The 26854-nt window shown below is 34.7% G+C and overlaps 1 protein-coding gene and 1 pseudogene across 1 annotated transcript in view; both read left to right on the top strand.

Annotated features, from left to right (window-relative positions):
- Positions 1 to 12552, top strand: part of LOC143688021 (adenosylhomocysteinase pseudogene) — a 30369-nt pseudogene extending 17817 nt beyond the window's left edge.
- Positions 1 to 26854, top strand: part of PAFAH1B1 (platelet activating factor acetylhydrolase 1b regulatory subunit 1) — a 94905-nt gene that overhangs the window by 65480 nt on the left and 2571 nt on the right. Inside the window, exons 3-9 of the mRNA XM_077165536.1 lie at positions 12559 to 12643; positions 12893 to 12967; positions 13762 to 13968; positions 21954 to 22122; positions 23816 to 23918; positions 24643 to 24871; positions 26006 to 26107. Coding sequence (XP_077021651.1) covers positions 12559 to 12643; positions 12893 to 12967; positions 13762 to 13968; positions 21954 to 22122; positions 23816 to 23918; positions 24643 to 24871; positions 26006 to 26107 — 970 coding nt within the window. The remainder of the gene's footprint in view (positions 1 to 12558; positions 12644 to 12892; positions 12968 to 13761; positions 13969 to 21953; positions 22123 to 23815; positions 23919 to 24642; positions 24872 to 26005; positions 26108 to 26854) is intronic.

Consider the following 26854-nt stretch of genomic DNA (forward strand, 5'->3'; position numbering starts at 1 on the left):
CTGGCTGTTCAAAGCTTCTGTAGGATAAGAGAGCACTAAAGTGTCTCACTCTACCATCTTGATCAAGGTAGGTTTTGAGAAATGTTTTCCATGAAATGTTTCATTCAGTAGAATGATCATATCCTCATTATGCCAGATAACAAATAATTATGATCTGACATCCTATATTGTAGGAGTCCTGGTATTTTTTCCTGTTGTTAATGTTGGACTCATCCAAACAATAAGCCACTTAATAAAAATTCATGCTTCATTTGTGAATTTGAACTAGAACTATGAAATTGCTGATTATTTCAAATATCTGTTTCAACATTTGTTGATTAAAAGCGTTAAGTGTAGACGTCTTTAAAGATGGGCAAGATACGGTCAAAATAAAAGAATTGAGAGAATCTAGAGGGGTTATACTAGACACGAGTAAAGATACCTTGTAGAAGAGGAAGGCAGTGCTGCAAATACCAATAAAGAGGTTAAAAAAGTTATGTGCTGAGAAGCTCATATTTTCTACATGAGGTTGAAGGTCATGCAGTTAGATAGTTTGGATATTTGAGAGTGAGAAAGGGGACCAGAGTCAAGCAAATTATTTATCAGGCAATACTGGAATGGCAATCATATATTATGGCTTGACTTAAAACTAATTCTAAAATGCAAATCTATTTGCAGTATATACTCTGCTGTTCAGAGGAGGGTAAAAACTGTGCTCCATTATCAAATGGAACTGTATTTAACCAGGGAACTTCTGGGGATGCTTATTATGAATAGTGCCTGATTTTAGGGATCTTCATTTTAATTTTTTAGGGTTTGACTTTTACTACATGATGTTCTTCCTATCTTTGGGTGCTTTCCAATCTAACTTGCCTATATACTTATATAATAAATACATCTTTAAAAAACACTTTCATTAAATTCCTTTTTCTTGTGCCTTATTCTTGGCTTTAATGCAAATGTTTCTAGTATTTAACTGTTCATTATTTTGTTGGTTACAGGTTTAAGAGGTTTCTTTTTTTATGTTGAGGAAGATTCTTCCATGATTATGGACTGTTTTAAAATCAGTAATGAATTTGATCAGATGCCTTTTTTTTTTTTTAAGATAACATAGAAACACAAACATTCTTACCATTAATCATTCCATTCTTGGTATATAATCAATAACTCACAGTATCATCACATAGTTTTATATTCATCACCATGATTATCTCTTAGAACATTTGCAGATGTCTTTTGATAGACATCGAGATCATCACCAAGTACCATTTTCATTTCCTATCTCTCCCTCAGTCCCTGCCCATAATACCTAATGCCTACTTTTCTTTTTCCTTTTGAGGCCCAATTCAAATCTTGCCTTTATAAAAAGACTCTTCCATTCAATCTCATTTCTTTATTTTTTGAATTATTTTGCACCCACTTTGGTGACTTTTGTTTTGCTCCTCACATAGATTTAAAAGGTCCTGAAGGCCAGGGACTGTACTCTTTTATATACCCTAGTTTGAAGTTGGAAATATAACAGATACTCCCTCCCTCCTCCTTCCCTCTTTTCTTTCCTTGCTTCCTTGTTTTATCTTGAAAATTTGCTTTATACTTTTAAATGTAAATGTTTCACATTTCTTAATACGTTTCAGCTGCATTGGCCAGCCTTCTTATCATACAGCCTGACTTTTCCTTATGGAAACTTCATGTTTTCTGGAGCAGGACACTGAAGATGATATGTGCTTCTTCCTCCTGGGATGAACCTTTGTGTTTTATCCTGCTTGGTCTTCTGTGTTATCACTGTACCCTCATAGTTTTGCAGACATTCCAGATTCATTGGGAGCATCCTTTCAGAACAATACAAGATTACTTCACTGCTTTCCTAATTCCCTAATATGTGAGATGAGCCTTTTCAGCATATCCCTTTTAATAGGGCTAATAAGAGAACATTTCAAGGACTCACTCTTTGACTTCACTTATTTTCTCCTTGTATATACAACGAAATTAAAATATTCATAGAACTTCTGGAACATTTTTATTCAACCTTAAGATGTTAGTGTTTGAAAGACACTGCTACCATCATTTTGTTTTCAGAAGAGTTTGATTCCCACCTCCATCCACTACTTGCTAGTTTAAGTCTTAACATTACTTAAGTCTGAGCCACTGCTTCTTTACCTGTTAAAAAATAGCTCCTACTTTAGTCTCTTCTAATTCTTTCTGTTCCAGTTTAAATTTGTAAGAGATGCCGGAAACATTATTCTGCTTTTATTGTTGGTGTTGCCCAATCTTTTTTTTTTAATTGACAAAACAACATACAAACATTCTTAACATACAAACATTCCATATATGGTGTACAATCAGTGGCTCAGTATCATCACATAGTAGTATATTCATCACCATATTATCATTTTTTAGAACATTTGCATCACTCCAGAAAAAGAAAAAACTCATACATATCATACCCTTTACCCCTCCCTCTCATTGACCACTAGTATTTCCATTTACCCAATATATCTTAACCTTTGTTCCCCTTATTTTTGTTTATTTTTTATCCATAGTTTTTCCTCATCTGTCCATATCCTAGATAAAGAGCATCACACACAACATTTTCAGAATCACATGGTTACACTGTAAACATTATACAGTCATCTTCAAGAAATAAGGCTACTGGAGAACAGCTCTGCAGTTTCAGGAACTTTGCTTTAGCTACTCAAATACACCATAAACTGAAAAGAGATATCTATATAATGCGTAAGAATAACCTCCAGGATGACCTCTCGACTCTGAAATCTCTTAGCCACTGACACTTTATTTTGTCTCATTTCTCTATTCCCCCCCCTTTCGGTCAAGAAGGTTTTCTCAGTCCTTTGATGCCAAGTCCCAGCTCATATCAGGATTTCTGTCCCACATAGAGAGGGGGAGGGCAGTGATTTTGCTTGCCATATTGGCTGAGAGAGAGAGACACCACATCTGAGCAACAAAAGAGGTTCTCTGGGGGTGACTCTTAGGCCTGATTGTAAGTAGGCTTAGTCTGTCCTTTGCCAGGATAAGTTTCGTATAAACAGACCCCAAGATTGATATGCTTGGCCTATTGATTTGGTTGTCCCCACTGCTTGTGAGAATATCAAGAATTCTCGAAATGGGAAAGTTGAATTTTCCTTCTTTTTCCCCATCCCCCAAGGGGACTTTGCAAATACTTCTTTATTCACTATTCAAATCACTTTGGTTACCCAATCTTTTGAAAGCCTTCAGTAATTTTTAAAAATTCGGTCTCCCTTTATAAGAATGAGTGTGTATATGGGTGGTGGGTGGGGTGGGGATGGAATTGTTAATGAGTGATTTTACAGCTACAGAAATTACCCTGGGGGATAAGAAAAACAATAAAAAGACAGGAAATCAGCTAAAGTGCATAAAATCTAATCCTGGCATTTTTATAAACTTGGAATAGTGTAGAAAGCAAATACTTTCTTACTTGTTATCATTATAAAAGTTTCAACACAGTTTAAAAGACGACAGGGGGTGGGCCACGGTAGCTCAGCGGCAAGAACGCTTGTCTGCCATGCCAGAGGACCTGGGTTCGATTCCCGGTGCCTGCCCATGTAAAAAATAAAAAAATAAAAAAAAGACAGCAGGTCAAGATGGCGGCTTAACAACGTGCGCATTTTAGTTCATCCTCCAGAACAACTACTAAATAACCAGAAACAGTACAGAACAGCTCCTGGGGCCACGTCAGTGACTGGACACAGCATATCCCAGTCTGGATCAGCTGGACTGGCTGCAAGCACCCCCCAGAACCATGAGTTCCCAATGCTGTGGTGACCAGTGCTCCTCCCCCACAGGCCGCTTCCCAGAGGGGAAAGGAAAGGACTTTACCAGCAGCAGGGACTGGGCACAATCAAACGCCAATTGTGGAACTAATTAACAAATTCTGACTACTAAAATTAGGCCCCCAGCTTAGGTGAACCTGATCAAAGCAGAGGTTGCTCATTTTTGCCCTGGCACCAAGGGGGCAGGACTGACAGAAAAAGGGGGGGGGGGGAAGGAAACAGAGGTATTTGTGGCTGTGTATCTACAAAGGCTTGACTGCCTCTGGATACAGCGGCAGGACTTTTCAGGCTGCAACTGCCCCAGGCATAGGCAGAAGTGAGCTCTTTTGCGGGCTTATCTGGAGCCTGTGCCTTCCCCACGGGAGGGGTGAAGCCCCACCCAGGTGAAATCCCTCCATCAAGGAATTCAGACACCAGGGCTTGGTAATTTGAAACCATTAGAATCAGCCTACAACCTCTCCTCTGTCTCCACCACACCCCCAGCAGGGAGAGTCCGCCAAAGTTAAAGGTGCCTCATCATTTTATGCTGGTGGGACCTGCAGTCAGACAAGCGCCACATACTGGGCAGGATAAGAAAAACAGAGTCCAGAGACTTCACAGGAAAGTCTTTCAACCTGCTGGGTCTCACCCTCAGGGGAAACCGATGCAGGTGACTCTTTCCTTCTGATAGGAGGCCAGTTTGGTCTGGGAAAATCTGGCTGGGGTCTATAATATCTAAGCAGATCCTCCTAAGTGTGTGTGGGGGAAAGGCACCACACAAGCAGGGCAAGAAACAAGAAAACAAGAACTGAAAAATTCTCCTCTGTTAAACAAAACTTAAGCTAAAGGTCCAGATAAAGCTGAACGGAATGTCAAAGAACAGACAGACAACAAATTCATCCAGCAAGAAAACCCTAGATGAAAGAAGTGAAAGCAATCTCCAGAATAAACTAATTAAGGTAATTAAATGCCTAGATGCCAGCAAAAAATAACAAATCACACTAGGAAAATTGAAGATATGGCCCAGTCAAAGGAACAAACCAACAATTCAAATGACATACAGGAGCTGGAACAATTAATTCAGAATGTACGAACAGACATGGAAAAGCGCATCAAAAATCAAATCAGTGAATTGAGGGAGGATATAAAGAAGGCAAGGAAAGAACAAAAAGAAGAAACTGAAAGTCTGAAAAAACAAATCACAGAACTTATGGGAATGAAAGACACAATAGAAGAGATGAAAAAAACAATGGAAACCTACAATGGTACATTTCGAGAGACAGAACATAGGATTTCTGAACTGGAGGACGAAACAGCTGAAATCCGACAAGAAACAGAAACTATAGGGAAAAAAATGGAAAAATATGAGCAGGGACTCAGGGAATTGAAAGACAATATGAAGCGCATGAATATACATGTTGTGGGTGTCCCAGAAGGAGAAGAGAAGGGAAAAGGAGGAGAAAAACTAATGGAGGAAATTATCACTGAAAATCTCCCAACTCTTATGAAAGACTTAAAATTACAGATCCAAGAAGTGCAGCGTACCCCAAAGAGAATAGATCCAAACAGATGTACTCCAAGACACGTACTAATCAGAATGTCAGAGGTCAAAGAGAAAGAGAGGATCTTGAAAGCAGCAAGAGAAAAGCAATCCATCACATACAAGGGAAGCCCAGTAAGACTATGTGCAGATCTCTCAGCAGAAACCATGGAGGCGAGAAGACAGTGGGATTAATATATTTAAATTATTAAAAGAGAAAAACTGCCAACCAGGAATTCTGTATCCAGCAAAACTGTCCTTCAAAGATGAGGGAGAAATTAAAACATTTCAGACAAAAAATCACTGAGAGAATTTGTGACCAAGAGACCAGCTCTGCAAGAAATACTAAAGGGAACACTAGAGACAGATAGGAAGACAGGAGAGAGAGGTGTGGAGAAGAGAGTAGAAAGGAAGACTATGAGTAAAGGTAAAAAGAAGGAAAACTAGATATGACATATAAAATCCAGAAGACAAAATAGTAGAAGAAAGTACTACCCATGCAGTAATAACACTGAATGTTAATGGATTAAACTCTTCAATCAAAAGACATAGTCTGGCAGAATGGATTAAAAAACAGGACCCATCTATATGCTGTCTCTACTCAAAGGACACGAGGCCAAGGACACAAATGGACATTTACACATCAATGTTTATAGCAACATTATTAACAATTACCAAGAGATGGAAACAGCCAAAATGTCCATCAACAGACAGTTGGTTAAACAAACTGTGACATTTACATAAGATGAAATACTATGCAGCTGTAAGACAGAATAAAGTTATGAAGTATGTAACAACATAAATGGACCTTAAGGACATTATGCTGAGTGTGATTAGCCAGAAGCAGAAGAACCAATACTGTATGGTCTCACTGATATGAACTGACATTAGTGAATAAACTTGGAATATTTCCTTGGTAAGCGAGACCATCAGGAGATAGAAATAGGGTGAGATATTGGGTAATTGGAGCTGAAGGGATACAGATTGTGCAACAGGACTGAATATAAAAACTCAGAAATGGACAGCACAGTATTACCTAACTGTAATACAATTATGTTAAAACACTGGATGAAGCTGCATATGAGAATGATAGAGTGAGGAGGGCTGGGGCATAAATGAAATCACAAAGAAAGATAGACGATAAAGATTGAGATGGTGTAATCTAGGAATGCCTGGAGTGTATAGTGATAGTGACTAAATGTACAAATTTAAAAAATGTTTTTGCATGAGGAAGAACAAAAGATTGTCATTACTGCAGTGTGCTGAAAATAGATGGTACTTAATATTTTGGAATTTCAGCTAATGTGTGAGGATAAAGCAAAAAATGTTTATTTGGTACAAATCTATACTTTGACTAGTGCATCTCCTAATATAACTTATGTATGTAGTTGATTGAACACCTTAAGTACATGGAACTTTGTATAGGACATGAGATTTTGTTGGTTTGTCCAGATGATGCCCTGATGAATCCCAGAGTGATTTGATCAGTGAGTGGAAAAGTATTTGCAAAGTCCCCTTTGGGGAATGGTGAGAACGGGGGAAAACTCAACTTCCCCAAGTAGAATTCTTGATATTCTCACAAGCAGTGTGGACAACCAAAGCTATACCAAACCAAGGCTGAGCCCCCAGTCTTGGGGGTTGTTCACATGAAACTTAACCCCACAGGGGATAGCTCAAGCCTACTTAAAATTAAGCCTAAGAGTCACCCCCAAGAGAACCTCTTTTGTTGCTCAGATGTGGCCTCTCTCTCCAGCCAACCCAGTGAGCAGACTCACCACCCTCCCCCTGTCTACGTGGGACATGACTCCCAGGGGTGTGGATCTTCCTGGCAACGTGGGACAGAAATCCCAGAATGAGCTGAGATCCAGTATCAAGGGATTGAGAAAACTTTCGCGACCAAAAGGGGGAAGAGTGAAATGAGACAGTGTCAATGGCTGAGAGATTCCAAACAGAGTTGAGAGGTTATCCTGGAGGTCATTCTTATACATTAAGCAGATATCACCTTGTTATCGAAGATGTATGGAGAAGTTGGGGAACTGCCTGAAAATGTAGAGCTGTGTTCCGGTAGCCATGTTTCTTTATGATGATATAGCTTTCACAATGTGACGGTATGATTGTGAAAACTTGTGTCTGATGCTCCTTTTATCTACCTTGTCAACAGATGAGAGGAACATATGGAATAAAAATAAATAGGGGGAACAAATGTTAAAATAGATCTAGTTTGTAATGCTAGTGATCAATGAAAGGGATCAGTAAGGGGTATGGCATGTAAAATTTTTTTTTCTGTTATATTTTTCTGTTGTCTTTTTATTTTTCTGAATTGATGCTGATGTTCTGGGAAATGATCATGATGATGAATATGGACCTATGTGATGATATTGTGAATTGCTGAGTGTATGTGTTGGGAATGTTTATATTTCTTGTAATTTTTTAAAATAAAAAATTAAAAAAAAAGACAGCAATAAAATATTTCTGTTGTGATGTTGTTTAATATTTAAGCCTAAACTCTAACTACCTAGGGTTTGTTTGTTGATGGATGAGAGTCCTTATTTTCTTTCTTTTGGTTTTAACCATTTTCTTTGACTCTTTTGATCTACTCAAAATGATCCATTACACTTCTTCATGAATTTTTCTTTGATTCTGGTAATTGGTTGCTTTTCTTCATCTCCTGGGGCTTAATTAAATAGTAATTGCACAGTATTTCTTTGAGACATCATTGTAAGATTCTGGTTTTGATGTCCACTTGTTTATTTTCCACTTTCTTCAAAAGAGACAAAAGTCTTCCATCCTTGGTAAAAACTGATGAAAATCAACTGTAGGTTGACAAATTAGTAAGCAGACCCTAAGAACACCATTTATACTGTTAGAACCAAGAGTACCTTCGGTCTTAATTTTTTTTTTCATTTTAATTGTTAGTCATGAATCTTGCCTAAGTTAGAAGTTTCACATCACTGGTGTCAGATAGTATATTAAATATTAAGAGGTAGGGTAGCAGTAGTTGTGATGCTAAAATTATCTGGCCAAGGGGACCTAGCTTCCTTTTCCTATTCCTGTCAACACCTAATATTTGGCTAGAAATGTGACTGTAACTAAATTTTATCTGATAAGGGAGTAGAGAATGCTAGAGCTCTTCTCGGACTTGTACATCATCAGTATGTTGTACAACTATTCCTAGTTGTCATCAGACCTGTTTAAACAGTTTTTGTTTTTGTTTTAATTAGAATTCTTTAATCAAATTTCACCTGTTTTGGAAATGCGTTAGGGAAATGATAGTACAAATTGCTAAGACATAGTATTAAGCAATTTAAAAATACAGAGTTGTTTGAAAGCCAAAATGATTTTTAAACTATCTGAGAAATGAGCTGTCAGTGATCCTGATGTCAAGTTTTAACCCTACTGCTTACTAACTGAAACTTTTTAAACTTCTTTACCTCTTTATACTTGCTTTCTCATCCATAAAATAGTTGCAACAAATTTATTCATGCACTGAACAAAAGAGAAAATAAAAATGTTTCAACTGCAGTAGCAGTGAATTAGAATTGGTAGAGTCTTAAAGAACAGAACAAGAAATGGATTACTTTGTTTAAATTAAAATATCTAAAAATAATTAGGGATGGAGTTATGAAAAATGCTTGGATACCTCAGACCTCAGAGTCTAGTTCTCCAAATGCTTTACACCAGTAGGAACAGAGCTTTATACCAACAGTGTAAAGTAAATGTTGCAGAAATGACAATACGTGTTGTATGCATGAAAGAAGGAATGGCTATGCCTTCCCTACTACGGTGCGTAGTTATAATAATTCTGATGCAATTATAGACTAAATATCTGATAGCATGTATCAATACAGAATGTTAGTTTTATTTTATTTTTTATAAATGATGGACTTTGCTCTAGAAATTTTTCAAAAATCTCCCAGTGTGGGGCTGGGGCAGGTTGCTGACTTGAGAAACTTTTAGAACATAACCTTCAATGCCACCTAACTAATAAAATAGATCTCACCTGCTGCTGGGGCTGAGTGGTGTCCTGCTAATTTAACTTTTATCACATTTTTAAAAGCAATGATATAACCTGATTTCTTATAGAGAAGCCCAGATTCCAAAAAAATTCTAATTTCTTGGTTGGATTTTTGATAAATATTTGGTAGTTCAATATTGTGATATTATTAATGCCATGTAATATCTCTTTTTTCTGTATTCTCAGATCATAACTAAATATTTTGCTTTTAATAGATTGAAAAGGGATAATCTCCATTGGAAACAAACTTCAGCACTCCTCCCCAACTCCAACATTGTACTGTGCTCATTTGAAACTTTATTGTGGAATAGATTATTAAGGCTTCTGTATGTTTGGCAACTGCTCTTTCTAAGGTCAGCAGTGACCTCTTGGTAGCCAGATCACTTGGATATTTTTTGGGCTTACCTTATTTGATGTTTCTCTGATCTTTGTCATTGTTGTCCACATGCATTTCTTTGAACACCCTTCTCCATTGGGTTACTAACATCTCTCCTAAGTGTTTTTCACCACTTAATGGTTTGAATCACTGCATGTGTGTTAATATTCCCAAGTCATTTTTTTCCCCTGAGTTCCCTCTTGAGCTTCTGAACTGCATGTCCTATTACTTCCTATTCTTTTATCTTTTAATGTCTTTCATCTATTTCAGAAAAGAAGGCTTAAAAGTTAACTTATGTTTCTAGAAGAAAATCTTCTCCTGTGTTTCCTGTCCAAGTATGCGTTACCAGTGTCCGCCACAAACTTGTGAATCAGATATTTTCCATCTCCCATATATAATTAGTTGCAGAATCTCTTGGTTGGGTAGAAGTGTGAATTTCTGGGTGAGACCTGTTTTCAGGGATTTAAGTCATTAAACGCTAGTCCAAATGTTTGAAAAATAAAGGTGGTAAAGGGAAAACCCGTAACTTCTGATAGGAGCATAAACTGGTACTGCTTTTTTAGGGAGCAATTTAATGACAGCTATCAAAATGTCAAAAACCAGATAAGTCTTTTGATTCAGATAGGAAGATGTGAGAAAACATTTTATGGATGTTTGTTTGTAGCATTGTTTAAAATGTTAAAATTAGAAACGACCTGAAAGTCCAGAATTAGAGGATTACATAAATAAAATTTGGTACATCTATATAATGGAGTATTGTTTGAGCACTAATATTGCTGCTGTTGTAAGTTAATATTTTTTGACAAGGAAACATTTTTACAACCTGTTTAATGAAATTAGATTATGTTGCTTGTTTAAAAACCATGTGTGCATGCATGCATGGTGTTGTGAATATGCATACATGGTGTTGTGAATACAGAAAATGGTGCAAGAGTTAAAGTTTAGAAGTGGTAATTTCCCCAAATTGTGTTTTTTTATTGAAGGATTAATAAAAAAAAGATGAAAAAGATTCTCAATTTTTTAAAAAAGTGTCATTTTACATTTTTTCCGCTCCTTTTATCTGGAAAATTGTATCTATCCTTCTTTTACCGAAAAAATGCCCATTATGACCATGGTTATAATTTGTATCTATGTTACACATACATATTTTCAGTTATATGGCCTTCAGTGTTATAAGCTATGTACAGTGTGTTCAAGTGAAGTTCAGGTATTAGGACTTGATCCTGAAATAAGTGTTGGAGATAAAGTGGAAACATTAAATATTTGCAAGTACTCTGTATGATTTGTTTGTTTTGACATTTTCTGCTGTATTTACTTGCTGTTTGTTTTTAGATTAAAAGAAGAAAACAAAACCACGAAATAAATGTGTCTTAGCTTTGTAGTTTCCTTTCTTAATTTGTAATATGCTACCCAGAGGGAGGTTTATTTTTTTGAAAGTTTATAATGCAGGCTTTGAAAACAGTGTATTTGATGGAATATTATGAGGGTGCCATTGCCTTCTTATTTTGTATTTTTGCAAGGTCCAAATAGAGCTACTTGGTGGAAGAAAATAGGTTTCAACCTTGTGTAGAAAAGATCTTTCTTATTCAATCAAGTTACCCATTAGTACAACAGGCCAGAAGGTGCATGCCATAGAATGAGCCATACCCAGACACAGATTCATAATAACATTAACATGCCATTGAGTTAAAACTTAACCCCACCAATTCTCCAGTGCTGCTAGAGTGTATCACATAAAGCATTAGGTGGGCCATTTCACTGATATTTACATGAGGATATCTGTGATAGCAGTGTTTAATAGCAAAAGCATGTCTTTATAATGGAATATAGTATAATTTTTTTAAAAAGAGGCAGATCTACAGCCAATAAAAAAGATTGGTAAGATTAGGTAGATTTGTTTGAAATAAAGCATAGACATTAAGTTTAGTGGGCATTTGTTTTAAAAGCAAGTAGTTTAAAGACTAAGCAGGCTTGTGTGCATATGAAGTAGATCATCTCTGAACACACAAAACACTAATAAAGTGGTTGCCTTAGGTATGGAATTTGAGGGGTGAGTGGTAGAAGGATCACTTTATACTTTTTGTGTATCTAAAATTTGGTTACCTATATACATATATTAACTTTACAAGTATAATTTTAAAAAAATTTAAAGGAAATCCCCAGTAAATGTGGTAGGATTTAAAATTCAAAATGAAATGAGAGGCATTGAAATAGGTTGCCCTAGGAAAGAGATAACTGATCTTCCTTTCTCTGAAAGAACATAAGGAAAGCATTAAAAGGCATCTTCTGTTTCAGCTTCTCTAATCTTGGAGTTTTTAAAATTCTGAAGGAGAATCGTTTTGTCATACTGTGCTAATAAGCCTATAACCACTTTTTTTCTCCCACTTTAATGGTTTAAAGTTATCTCTAGTATAAAAATGCTTGTTAATTATAGTTTTATCAAAACATTTCTCTGAAAAATTAAATTTCAGTTGCCAGTCCTTGAGCATGTATTAGAATAATAAATAGTAAGGGAAGGCTAAATGTAAACATTAGCAAAATTGATGTTCACTATTACAAATTGATAACTAATTATATAAACTATATTTTGAGCTACAGAGTACCCACAGTTTGTGAGGTAAGCAACACCTTAGAAACTTAAAAAGTCAAGAATATAATAATATTATGAATGTTACTGTGATGGGTTAAAATGGTCTGGAAGCTTTGGTTTTTGTTCTGTTTTTGTGAAATATTTATCTGACTTGGAAAGGAACACTCTTAAAAGAGTGTCTTAAGGTTTATGAGATTTTAAATAAAATACTATTTCTTCACAGTAGAAATGAGATTTTATTAGGAGTCATTTGAGTTTGTTTTCTTTCAGAAATCGAGCTATAGCAGATTATCTTCGTTCAAATGGCTATGAAGAAGCATATTCAGTTTTTAAAAAGGAAGCTGAATTAGATATGGTAATGTTTGATTTTTTGATAATTATTTATAGTATAATGATTGGATTTTACTCAACTATCAGTTAACCATAAACTCAGTTATTCACAGATCTTGTCATTTGTTATTGTGGTTTACTTGGCATTGAAGTTTTGTTTTCACTCATTATTTGTTCGTCACGTTTTAAGTAATACTTGGCCTTATAGATGAGTGATCTTTATAGCTTGTACTGTCATAGTTGAACCTTTTTAAATGGTCTTTTTATTTTCCAGAATGAAGAATTAGATAAAAAGTATGCTGGTCTTTTGGAAAAAAAATGGACATCTGTGATTAGATTACAAAAGAAGGTAACTAAATCTTTTCTTTAAAGGTGGTTGTATTCATTGTGTTCTCACATAAACCTTCTGAAAATATTAATACAACATACATTATTCTTCTGCATTAATTAGTAATTATATCCAATCTTGGAATGATAAATCAAAATACATTTCCTATGCATTATGAAAACTTTGACCTAATAGATTGCTGTTACCTTGAGCCTAACTCGTACAACCTGGGGTAGTGACTGGTTTGAATCTACAGAGCCCCAGTTTCAAGTAATTGATCCCAAAAGAACTAATTGGTGCACTTCTAAGGGAAGAATGGGTGGAGCTAATATGATGCTGGGAAAGAGCACCAAAGTGTGATCTTAGACATGTCATTTTCATCTCTGAGCTTTTCTTTTCTTTTCATCTGTGAAGTGAAGGCAATAAATAGCACTCCAGTCTTAAAATTTATAGATTTGGGAGGCAAAATTAGAATAAACTACATTGCCATGAAATGGATTAATCCATATAAAGCACTTAGAAAAATGCTTAGTACATAGATACTAGCTTTTACTATGAGTATTCATTCTTTGAATTGAATTACATTTAAGACATAATTACACTGAATGTTTTTCAATTACTAGTTTGTCATACAACTGAGATGTTGGTAATATGTAATATAGATCATTTTTAATTAAATATGATGAATGCTTTGCAAGTTACTGAATTTTTTTCAAATATGTATATACATGCAAAATAAAGGCAGTTTTTTAAAATGTCAAATACGCCTTTTTTACTAGGGTCTATCCATAAATAATTGTGTGTTCCTTCTCAAGGTTATGGAATTAGAATCAAAGCTAAATGAAGCAAAAGAAGAATTTACGTCAGGTGGACCTCTTGGTCAAAAACGAGACCCAAAAGAATGGATTCCCCGTCCACCAGAAAAATATGCATTGAGTGGTCATAGGAGTCCAGTCACTCGAGTCATTTTCCATCCTGTGTTCAGTGTTATGGTCTCTGCTTCAGAGGATGCTACAATTAAGGTAGTCTTTTTCAAAATCAAAGGCTGTGTAGTAGGATAATTACTAAAAGCAGAATTAAACCAAATTGAGTGAAAGATAAAAAGATCCTGAAATGGGAGGGTCTCTTTGAAACTATGTAAGTGATTGATAATAAACTTTGAAAGACGGAATTAGAATAAAATTTCATTGTAGCCCCTGAGAGGCAAAATGTCAAGTAAGTTCAGTGATGAATTTGATTATTAATTTAGCATTGGGCAATGGTTTCCTTTTACTTGAATAATTTTTGTTTTTGGAGAATGCAGAATAAGTGTGTGTCTTACTTTTTTTTTATTATTAATTTCTTTATTTTTTTTTTAAAGATCAGAAACACCAAACAAACGCAAACATTCTTGACTTTTGATCATTGCGTTCTACATATATTATCAGTAATTCACAATATCATCGCATAGTTGCATATTCATCATCATGATCATTTCTTATAACATTTCTTGGAACATCAGAAAAAGAATAAAAAGACAACAGAAAAAATTCATACATACCATACCTCCCACCCCTCCCCCTCACTGATCACCAGCATTTCAATCTAAATGTATTTTAACATTTGTTCCCCCTATTATTCATCTTTATTCCATATGTTTTACTCATCTGTTGATAAGGTAGATAAAAGGAGCATCAGACACAAGATTTTCACAATCACAAAGTCACATTGTGAAAGCTTTATCATTGTACAATCATCTTCAAGAAACATGGCTACTGGAACACAGCTCTACATTTTCAGGCAGTTCCCTGCAGCCTCTCCATTACATCTTGACTAACAAGGTGATATTCTATTTAATGCTTAAGAATAACCTCCAGGATAACCTCTCGACTCTATTTGGAATCTCTCAGCCATTGACACTGTATTTTGTCTCATTTCACTCTTTCCCCTTTTGGTCAAGAAGGTTTTCTCAATCCCCTGATGCTGAGTCTCAGCTCATTCTAGGGGTTTTCTCAATCCCTTGATGCTGAGTCTCAGCTCGTTCTAGGATTTCTGTCCCACGTTGCCAGGAAAGTCCACACCCCTGGGAGTCATGTCCCGTTTGTGTCTTACTTTTAAGTGAAGGTGTTACATAAATCCTTTGGCAGAATATATTTACCCCCCTCATTGCTAGTTTTGTGAAAATATAAATAAATATGTAAATATATTCTGCCAAATAATTCAAAAGAAGGTTCTTTAAATTGAACTGTCCTTGATATATTTAATATTGGCTTTAATTTCAGACTAAACAGCAGTTCTCTCCAGGAGTATGGGGATATAGATGCATTTTGCTTTACAATTATATCTTTCTCTCAGGTTTGAATATTTCACGATAAGTGTTTATCACATTTTAATGATCTGTCTTTAATCAGAAAGAAACCTTTTTAAAATTGCCTTTGATCCAGATGCAATAATATTGTATAGTTGTATAAACCACCTACAGAAAATATTTCAAATATAGTCAAAAGATTTCAGTTTGTTTCTTTATTCAAATTAACCTCTAGGTTTAAGTCTCATTTGTAGAGCTATAACTAATAAAATGTGAGTAGATTTTATATACTACATAATAGCAGTCTAGATTAAAGTACAGATGTAGTTGTAGTAACCAGTTTAAATGTTGTTTTATGTTTTCCTTATGTGACTCCTTTAATTTCTGAACCAGTGACTTCTATCCTGTGGGTTGGAGCTTCAGAATATTTGGAAGAGTATTAAATTCATGTGTATATCACATGCTGATATACTGCTGACAGAGCAGATAACATATCTGATACACTGCTATATTTCTTCTTTCAAACATAAGCTTAAATGTGTCTCAGTTACAGGTTTCATGATATTTTTTGTTATGTACTAAAAAACAACTGCTATCATGAAGTTGGGGTGGAAATAGACATTCTTGGGTTGAAAATTCAGTCTTAAGAATTTTGATTTTCCAGTGGTGGTGTAAAAGTATAAATACAACTGTAAATGTGCCATCTTAAAGTGTATCTGTTAAGTCAACTTCAAAATATTACAAAAGGAAATTTAAAAAATTTTATCTGTAATCCTGCCACACATTACATCAACTATTTAAAATGGGTCCACACCCACATGAATGCTTTAGCTTTAAGAGCATGCTTTTCTTGGGGGCACATACAGCTTCAAACCACCCTCTGGACCCCAAAAACACATGTTCTTTCCATATGCAAAATACATTTGTTCCACTTCAATATCTCAAAAAGCTTAAATCATTTCAGTTACAATATTAAATACAAAGTCTCATTAAAATCATTTTATAGGTGGTCTATGGAATTTTTCTTTCCATTTAATCTTTATTTAGGTGTGCATACATGGTTGTCTCATTAATGAAAAGCATTGTATATAATTTTGTATTCTTTTTTTTATTAAATTTATTTTTGAAACACCTTTCTTTGTTCTCCCCTTTTTTTTTTTTGTGGGGGTGAGAGGTGGGGTGGGTTAGTGGGTACATGGTCCAGGAATCCAACCTGGGTCTCCCGCATGAAAGGTGAGCATTCCACCACTGAACCACCTGTGCACCCTGTTTCTCATTTTTAAATGATTTTTGGGGGGCGAGGTGCATGGTCCGGGAATCAAACCTGTTTTTTAAATGATTTTTAAACTGATCATTTTATTTATATGTAGAGGTAATACAGGGTACCTAGTGGAATGATCAAGAGCACAGGCTATGGGTTCAAGTTCTGATTCCGTCACCTAGTTAATAATGTGATCGTGGGCAAGTTCTAGAGCTTTTTATGCTTTTATTTCATCACCTGTAAAATGAGATATTTAACGCCTATCTCATAAGGTTGGTGAGATGATAAAATGAGTTAAAACATGGAAACTGCTTAATGCAGTTCTGGGTTAAGTTTGGCATGGGTTACAGTTCCACAACAAAACGAAAAAATTTTTTTTGTTTTCTATTCTTTTTTTTTTGGTATGCTATATGGTGGGGGTCACATTTCATTGTTTTTCCATGTGAGTATTCCCTTATTGCAGCACCATTTGCTGAATTTTTTTTTTATTAATTTAAAAATTTTTTGAAAAAATACAACAAATGCAAGCGTTCTTAACTTTTGATCATTCCATTCTACATATATAATCAGTAATTCACAATATTATCACATAGTTGCATATTCTTCTTCATGATCATTTCTTAGAACATTTGCATCAATTCAGAAAAAGAAATAAAAAGACAACAGAAAAATATTCATACATACCATATCCCTTACCCCTCCCTTTCATTGATCACTAGCATTTCAATCTACTAAATTTATTTTAACATTTGTTCCGCCTATTATTTATTTTTATGCCGTATGTTTCACTTGTCTGTTGATAAGGTAGATAAAAGGAGCATCAGACACAAGGTTTTCAGAATCACACAGTCACATTGTGAAAGCTATATCATTATACAATCATCTTCAAGAAACGTGGCTACTGGAACACAGCTCTACATTTTCAGGCAGTTCCCTCCAGCCTCTCCATTACATCTTGATTAACAAGGTGATATCTATTTAATGTGTAAGAATAACCTCCAGGATAACCTCTCGACTCTGTTTGGAATCTCTCAGCCATTGGCACTTAGTTTTGTCTCATTTCACTCTTCCCTCTTTTGGTCCAGAACATTTTCTCAATCCCTTGATGCTGCATCTCAGCTCATTTTAGGGATTTTCTCAATCCCTTGATGCTGAGTCTCAGCTTGTTCTAGGATTTCTATCCCATGTTGCCAGAAGGTCCACACCTTTGGGAGTCATGTCCCATGAAGACGGGAAGGTCAGTGAGTTTGCTTGTGTTCACTGGGGAGAGAGAGGCCACTTCTGAGCAACTAAAGAGATTCTTTTGGGGGTGACTCTTAGGCCTTATTTTAAGTAGGCTTGACCTATCCTTTGTGGGGTTAAGTTTCATATGAACAAACCCCAAGATTGGGGGCTCAGCTTATAGCTTTGGTTGTCTACACTGCTTGTGAGAATATCGAAAATTCAACTTGGGGAAGTTGAATTTTCCTCCTTTCTCACCATTCCCAAAGGGGACTTCAATTGCTGAATTTTTATTTGTTTTTTCGTTTGCTTGTTTGTTTGGGAAGTACATGAGCCAGGAATTGAACCCGGGTCTCCCACTTGGTAGGTGAGAATTCTACCACTAAACTACCCTTGCACCCCCTTGTTTTTCTATTCGTTTTTCCCCCCCTGCATGGGCAGGCACTGGAAATCAAACCCAGGTTTCCAGCATTGCAGTCGAGAACTCTGCCTGCTGAGCCGCCGTGGCCTGCCCTTTCTATTCATTTTTATACTTAAAGTTTTTTCCTCATAAATTGACTCATTGGATACTTTGAGGAATGAAAATCTGTTTCTATTCCCCTCCTATACTTTTTCTTTCTTCAATTGTAGTAAAATCAGGTGAGTTCTAAGTGATAATAAATGAGAGTCTACCTTCCAGGAAACTCAAAGGAGAACATGATAGAATTTTTGGTAGTTTTTATGGTTATCTTGGTCAAAGTGCTTGATATATTTGAGGCTCAGTTTTCTCATTTGTTGTGAGAGTGGGGATTAAAAATATTTACAGCAGGGTGGGCAGTAGTGGCTCATTGGCAGAGTTCTTGCCTGCCATGCCAGAGACCTGGGTTTAATTCCTGGTGCCTGCCCATGCGAAAGGAAAAAAATTTTACAACATAAAAAGGTATCTATAGGGTTAAGTGGTATAATGTGTATGTAATGTATGTGAACTTACAGTGCGTGGCAGATAGTAAGGACTCAGTAAACTGTAGATAATGTTGCAGTTACTAGTAAGAAAAATTTAAATTGTGTTATATTGGGCAAATGGTAAATAGGATTCCTCCTTTTAGAGCTTTTCATTGCATTTACTTCATCAGCATTTGAACTATAATAATCTAGGATAAATATGTGGAGCAGTTTGTGACAGTATTTTATTGCATCATTTATATTTTTGAAATATTATTTCTGATTTGTCTTTAAAATGAATTCCTGAAAAAAAAGGTGAACAGCTGAAAAAACATGCTCAACTAATAAGGCAGATGAAAATTGCCAACTTTAATATATAAGATGTTCAAACAAATATGAAAACAAAATCTCAGTAGAAAAATGGACAAAGGACAATGAACAGACAATCTATGGATGAAACAATGGCTGTATAAGAGACATAAAAAGTTTTGGCTACACTACTACTAATAGAAGATACGCAGAATTAAGATTATAATATGTATCAAATCTGCTAACATATTTTACTTTTTAAATGAACATTCACAGTGCTGATAAGAGTTTGGTGGAACAGACATTCTCATTACATGTAATAAACTCGTTGGAAAGCAATTGAACAGAATATATGAAGGGCTTAAAAAGATTAGTCTTTTTGACCCAAAAATAATTCTTCACCATTGCTATCTGACCTAAATATTGTAAAATGAGGACAGTTTTTTTTTCAGTATTCAAAAATGGTCACCATAATAGTTTCTGTGAAAATATTTAGCTAACAGTGGGAAAGCCTTTAAGAATAATGTTTGCTAAGTTTTTAATGGCATGCACAACTGCTTATGATACGTATTATGATGAGAAGCAGAAGGAAACAGGATGATGAAATATGCATACACACACACAGTCACTACTTTGAAAAAGAACATATTAAAAACACGCCCTTGGCAGGGGTTGGTAGTATCACAGATATATTTTTTACTTCCTTTATAAAAAATCAGTGCATAACAGATTTTCTGTCATGAGCTTTTAATACTTTTGTAATCAGACAGAAAAAATACTAAGTGAAGAAAAAGTAAAATTAATTCTTATGACTCATTTGACATTGATTAACTTAACACTTAAAATGCCCTCTTTGCTCAATGGCTGAGAGATTCCAAACAGAGTCGAGAGGTTATCCTAGAGGTTATTCTTACACATCAAATAGATATCACCTTGTTAGTCAAGATGTAATGGAGATACTGATTGTATATGTAGAATGGAATGATATTTAAATGTTTTGTTTGTTAATTTTTTTTAATTAATAAAAAAAAAGATGTAATGGAGAGGCTGGAGGGAACTGCCTGAAAATGCAGAACTGTGTTCCAGTAGCCATGTTTCTTGAAGATGATTATGTAGTGATACAGCTAGCTTTCACAGTGTGACTGTGTGATTGTGAAAACACCTGATTTCTTTTCAGTATGTAAAATGTTCATCTGAACTCTTGGTGTCCAAATGAAACATTCAGAAACCAAAAATAAGACAAAGATATTACAAGAAAAGAAAGCTATACAGAGAGATATCCTCATGAATATAGATGCAAAATCTTTAAGAAATTACTAATAAGGTGAATCCACCAATACATAAAATGATAATACATCATCACCAAGTAGAGTTTAATGACGTGTGTATGATTGGTTCCACATTTGAAAACCAGTGTAATACACTATCAACAACAAAAATTGATTTTAATACATTCAGTAAAAGCATTTTACAAAATTCAACACTTTTGATTAAAATCTCTCAACAAGGTAGGAATAAAAGGGAGTTTCCTTAACCCAGTAAAAGATATCTATGAAAAACCTAAAGTGAACATCAGACTTAATGGTGGAACACTTAATGCTTTCTCCTGACATCAGAAACAAAGGCCAGGATGACCAGCCTCATCATATAAGCTTTCTGAACTTCTCCAGTTCGGTAAATAAAACTGTCTTTATTTGCAGACAACATGATCTTCTGTGTAAAAAGTCCCCAAATTCTACAAAAATGCTGCTAGAACTTGAGTTAAACAGAATCACAGATATAAGGTCAATATACAAAAATCAATTGTGTGTCTATAACTAGCAATAAACGATTGAATTTTTCAATAATAACACTTATAGGAATATCAACTAAACCCTGAAAACCTTAATGAAATATGCACATAATTAAACAATATACTTCCTTATGGAAGTACTTAACATTTAAATAGTAAAAACAATTTTGTTTATATTGGGAAGGAAGCTTTCTGTAAAAGAAACATTTTGGGAAGGTAATTTATTTTTTCTTAAGTACTTTTTTGTGTAATAATGGTCAAATATGCATAACTTTGTATTTAATGTGACATTATTATCATATGCATGCCATACATTCCTTATAGATACAGATATTTTTAAGTGAAGCAAGTATTAGATAAAAAATTTAATATATACTTAGCTATTCACCTAATATTGTGTGTTCTGATTGCTGCCAAGTTTTCAAAATATATTTCCTAAGTCTCTCTTCGAGTTGGTTGATATAACGTACCACAGATAAGTTTGTTTGTTATGAAAATAGAATCAGCTGTTTGATTTTAGAGCATGGAATTGGTGTTGGTTAAAGATTGAACATCAGACTAGCATTTACCATCAGAATCAAAGTTTAGTATGTTCTTAAGATCTGCTTCTTGTGGTGTTTATCCTTGAGAGCTCATTGTTATTTCTATTCTTTTACAAAAATTATCTTACAGGATGTGACTGATTTCATTTTTTTTTTTAATTATAAAAGAACATATGCATCGTTAATTTGCTATTCATGGACATTTACATCTTATAAAGTCTCTTCCTCTTCTTACGTGTCTGAGCTCGGCTCCTTTAGTAGAATAGAGTGCTTTCTCTGTTGTTTCACTAATAGTCTACATATAATTCTTTTTTTTTTTTTTTACAACTTATGTTTATTTATTTAGATATCTCTTGTCTGCTGCTACATTGGAAAGAGATTGTGTCTTATTCAGCTTTGTATACCTGTCTACTCGCATAGTTAAGTATATGGTAGTGTTTAGTTAATGTGGTACTAGAGATCTATTTTAATAATTGCAACATCGGTTTTCTCATTGAAAAAAATATTTTAAAGACCAATTTATACACGAGGATGTTATTGTTTCTAACGGGTTATGCTTTGTCACTTGCTCAGTTAATTAGTCAATAAGGTGCCAGACTGGCCTGCTGAGTGCAAATGTGGAACTGGAAAGGAGCGATGGGTTGGTGTTAACCAGTTTTCTGTTCACTTGGCAGGTGTGGGATTATGAGACTGGAGATTTTGAACGAACTCTTAAGGGGCATACAGACTCTGTACAGGATATTTCATTTGACCACAGTGGCAAGCTTTTGACTTCCTGTTCTGCAGATATGACCATTAAACTATGGGATTTTCAGGGCTTTGAATGCATCAGAACCATGCACGGTAAGGGGTAAAGGATATTTTAATAGTGATTTCTAAAATGGCATTCCAGAGAGAAGATTAATACTGTGCAGGTTCCCTATATTCAACTCTTTAATTGTCTGTATCAGTCAACGAGCATATGATGTAGATGGTCCATGGATAAGCTACAGTAGTTGAGTTGTTTCCGTTATGAAGTTATAAATATCTCTTAGTGGTTTATATAAAAATTTATTTGATTTGTTTCCGTAAGTGTTTTTTGATAAAAACTGCCAGGACATCTGTCTGTCTTTGAAAGAAAGGGAAAATGAAGTTATTGCTTTTGCTATTTTTCTTAATTGGAAAACTGAAGTACAGAGACAGTCGGTATAATAAAGGCCGGAACCCAGAATTCCTTGTTCACATTCTAATGTTCCACATGTACTCGAGTCTCATTGTTAGGTTGTTTTCCAGGTCTTGTGGAGAGATTTATTTTCTGAGGCAGCATTGCTTTGTGGAAACAGCATGGGCTTTGGAATCAGATATCTGGGTCCAAATTCCTACTTGTTGACTTGTGAAATTAGAAACTTTTAACCTCTTTCATCTGCGAAATGGAGGTAATAATACCTAAGACATAGAGTTTTTGTGAGGATAAAATGAGATCATATATGTAAATTATCTTCATTTAATATTATAGGAAGTTGCTCACTAAATAAGGATTTTTTTTTCCTTTAAACATGATGAGATTTGAATGTTTAGATTTTGTGTTTGGAACACATACTGTGTTGGTAATAAAACTTTTTTAAAAAGTAGATTATCTAGGGCGGGTGATGGTGGCGCAATGGTAGAGTTCTCACCTGCCATTCCGGAGACCAGGTTCAACTCTCAGTGCCTGCCCATGCAAAAAATAAAAATAATAAAAGTAGATTATCTAGTGATGTTAGTAGCACTTGAGTAAGCTATGTGATTATATAGAGGGTATAATTTGAAGGGTATATGTTCCTCCCCCGCAAGTTAAATGCATTGGGAAGCTTACAGTAAATGGAATTTTGGTGAGTCCTTTCGTTGAGTCTAGTATTTATTTTTCTTAAAATAGCCTGTATTTTGTTGCTCTTACTTAAAGAAAAAAGAGGTCTTTCCAGCCATGATATGTTCCTTTAAAGATATGATATTTATGAAGACTGTCTCAGGCTTTTGCTGCAAAGCATAGCCAAGTAGAAATACGAATAAAGCATGTGGAATAATATATGTTTAATACTGAACACCAACAGTCAAAAAAAGAAAATTCTCAGCCACAGTCTTAAATATAGACTTTTATATATTTTTCTTGTCTGTCCTGTTTGGCTATAAGTCTTATTTCTAACTTATAACTTCTTAGAATATCAACCATGGAGAATTTTCTCTTTTTCTTATGTTTGTATATAAATGTTCAGGCTCAGTAGAACATATGAATATATTCACATGATGATGATGTTGATGGCTTGTGTCTTTAAACAGTTGTCCTGGTTGGAATTTAGTCATAAACAGAGCTGGCTACTTAGTTCGTTGTGGTTCATTTTGTTATGTTACTAATTCGTAACTTTGTGAGGAAAGTCCAGGTTTTTTTTTTTTTACCAATTTTATATAAAATCCACTATATATAGATCTTGCTGTGCTATTTGGAACCTTATAGTGAATGACCTGCTTAAATGCTCTCAGTGTTACAACACTTAGTACATTACTGTGTTGTGTGTTTTAGGCCATGACCACAATGTTTCCTCAGTAGCCATTATGCCCAATGGAGATCATATAGTGTCTGCCTCGAGGGATAAAACTATAAAAATGTGGGAAGTGCAAACTGGGTAAGTAGTTTTAATTGGAAAAGATAATATATCTTCTTATAAAGATATATGTTTTTTTAAAGTGTGTATTGCGTGTTCCAGTAATTTTGGCTTTCATGAAGAATAATGACTGTGACGTGACAATTGTATTATATACTTTTAACCTAAGTTTTCATCTAAATATCTCCAAAAAAGGAACAGAGACGTAATAAGAGAGACTTCATGACCTTGAGAGCCATTTCCATGTGGCTTATTTTCCCTGTGGTCTTCTTTTTGGTAATCTCTCTGGGGCTTTAAATTAAAATGTAAATAACGTTTGTTCAGGTATGCCCCTATTAGGCTGATTTGGTTGTGCTTAGAATTACATATGTTTATCTTAATAAAACCTTAACAGTTTTACCCAGATTAGTAGAGCATGCCTTTTTCCCAACATGATTAGAACTATTTTTGTTAGATTCATTGTGTGTGTCCAGTTTTGCAAATATTTTATTTCTTATATATTTTTCCTTTTAGATTTTATTGCTTTGTTTAGCCTTTTAATATTTTAACTGATTTGTTAGCTTTGTGGCCTGTTTGTGTGCATCTTTTATTAACCACCATTGTACATTTGTTCTTTTGTCCTTCATATGATTTATCTAACTAGGTGCCATTCTCTTCATCCTAGTGCATAGCTAGTTTTATAACTCCTCCTGTGAAAGTGTCCCAGTGATTGCCATTCACAGTTAGATTATTGCTTTTATTATAGCTACTGTGTGAAGACATTCACAGGACACAGAGAATGGGTACGTATGGTGCGGCCAAATCAGGATGGCACCCTGATAGCCAGCTGTTCCAATGACCAGACGGTGCGCGTATGGGTGGTAGCAACAAAGGAATGCAAAGCCGAGCTCCGAGAACATGAGCACGTGGTAGAATGCATTTCCTGGGCTCCAGAAAGCTCATATTCTTCCATTTCTGAAGCAACAGGATCTGAGGTACTATGTGATTTATATGTCATTTCGTCATTTTATTGCCAATACATGCCTCAGAACCTCAGATGAATTCCAGGGCCATTTATGCATTTAAAAATCTGCATCCCATAATTCTGAATGTTGAATCTCTTTACTCTCTCCAACCTGCAGATGTGTTTTATTTTTAAACCATTGGTTAGTGTTGCTGCCAGTTGACCCTTGACTTGGTGTGGTACAGATGGGAGGTTTTTCTGAAGAGTACAAGTGGTCATTTTTAATTTACCAGAAATGCCATTGTTATAAGAGTATACTGAGGCAAATAAAGGTTGTGGAACAGGTTAAAATTATTTTGTATAATAATATAATGACCAAAATTATGTTAATGATAAATTTATGGTAAAATGCAGTTCAGTATTAAATGTTTCTTTTAAATGAAGATATTTTGTTTGGAGGCTTCTGATGCACTGGAAGTATACTAATCAAGTCTAGAGTTTTATATTTCTTCATGATTCAGAATTAATACCTTAAAATAAATTCAGAATATTATTTTTGCGAATAGTTGTAATCATAAAATACTATTTCTGTGAATAAGTTGTACTGCCCCAAATTGACTACATGTATTTTTTATAGTGACATTCCTGTTATAGATTTTTTTTCCTATCATAGATTTTTAAATTACATTTTAGTAAATTTAGGATGAAAATCTCCCCCCATTATTTCTAAATGAAGCTTCTATTTGTGATATTTTTCTGTTTTTACTGACCCTTGAATTTTCAAATTATTTTTACTGCCCTCTGGTGGTAGTCACTTAACTATATGTTATAAATTTGATTCTGGCTTGACATTATATAAACCCTGAATTAAATTGTTGAAAAAAACTTCTTGATTCCGAAAGTCTTGAGCAGTAAATGTATCATCAATTGTATTGTAGAAATGAAGTTTTAACCTAAGTGGCGGTTTTCCATTTTTGTATTATCTGGGTCCTTCCTGTGTAGCATGAGTGTAATGTCGAAAGACTTGTTTGTATATTTCAATAGATATTTAAAACAAGTTGCATTCTGACAAAATTAGAGATGTAGGTCATTGTCATTAGAAGCAATTTAAAGTCTTTACCTAACTTCTTGCATGGGAAACTTAATTTTTATGTGTTCTTTATAGACTAAAAAAAGTGGAAAGCCTGGGCCATTTTTGCTATCTGGATCCAGAGACAAAACTATTAAGATGTGGGATGTCAGTACTGGCATGTGCCTTATGACCCTTGTAAGTTTGCATAATCTTATTTATTGCTTCTATTGTAATAAATTTATATCTGTGTTCATATCTTTTTGGGTTAGTTGCCTTTCGATGGCTTCATAAATAATCCATATTATTTGTGACTTTAAAATAACTTCTTTAAAAGTATAGTGATGAAGATTGTTCTTATAGAATGTCATGTTATGTAAAAAAATCTTTAAAGCCAGTCAGTGCTGAGGGGAGACCCTGGCTCACTGTATCTTTAAAATTTGTATAACCTCTCCTTGGGAGGGAAGCAGTGTTTTTATAGACATCATTAATTTTTGAAGCTGATTTGTGTCTTTGTTTCAATGTATTTAATGTTAATTTGAGTCCTTTTAACTATTACATAATCGTTAATATTATCCAGTTTATTTTGCCATTCCAAAATTATTATCATTAATTTCATTTTAGGAGTACCTAAATTTCAATACAAGGATACATAAATGACAGTGAGGGATGGTGAACAATGTTTCTTATTTAAGGAAACTCCAGTGAGATCTTGGACATTAATCCAGTTGCAGTTTTTATAATTAGGCATTTAGGTTTGTTTAAAGATTGTTTTAGGTACTAACTATACCTTGAAGTGATTGTCTCTAGGATGCTACAGACAGTGTGGTGGAAGTGTCATCAAGATTTGATTAGAAAGTTAAATTCTCCTTTAGTAGTATTCTGAGCCAAGTTCAGTTACACTATGTTGCTGTTAGAAAAAAATGATCTGATTTTAAAATCAGA

This window comes from Tamandua tetradactyla, chromosome 6 (genome assembly GCF_023851605.1).
Source record: "Tamandua tetradactyla isolate mTamTet1 chromosome 6, mTamTet1.pri, whole genome shotgun sequence".
NCBI lineage: Eukaryota > Metazoa > Chordata > Mammalia > Pilosa > Myrmecophagidae > Tamandua > Tamandua tetradactyla.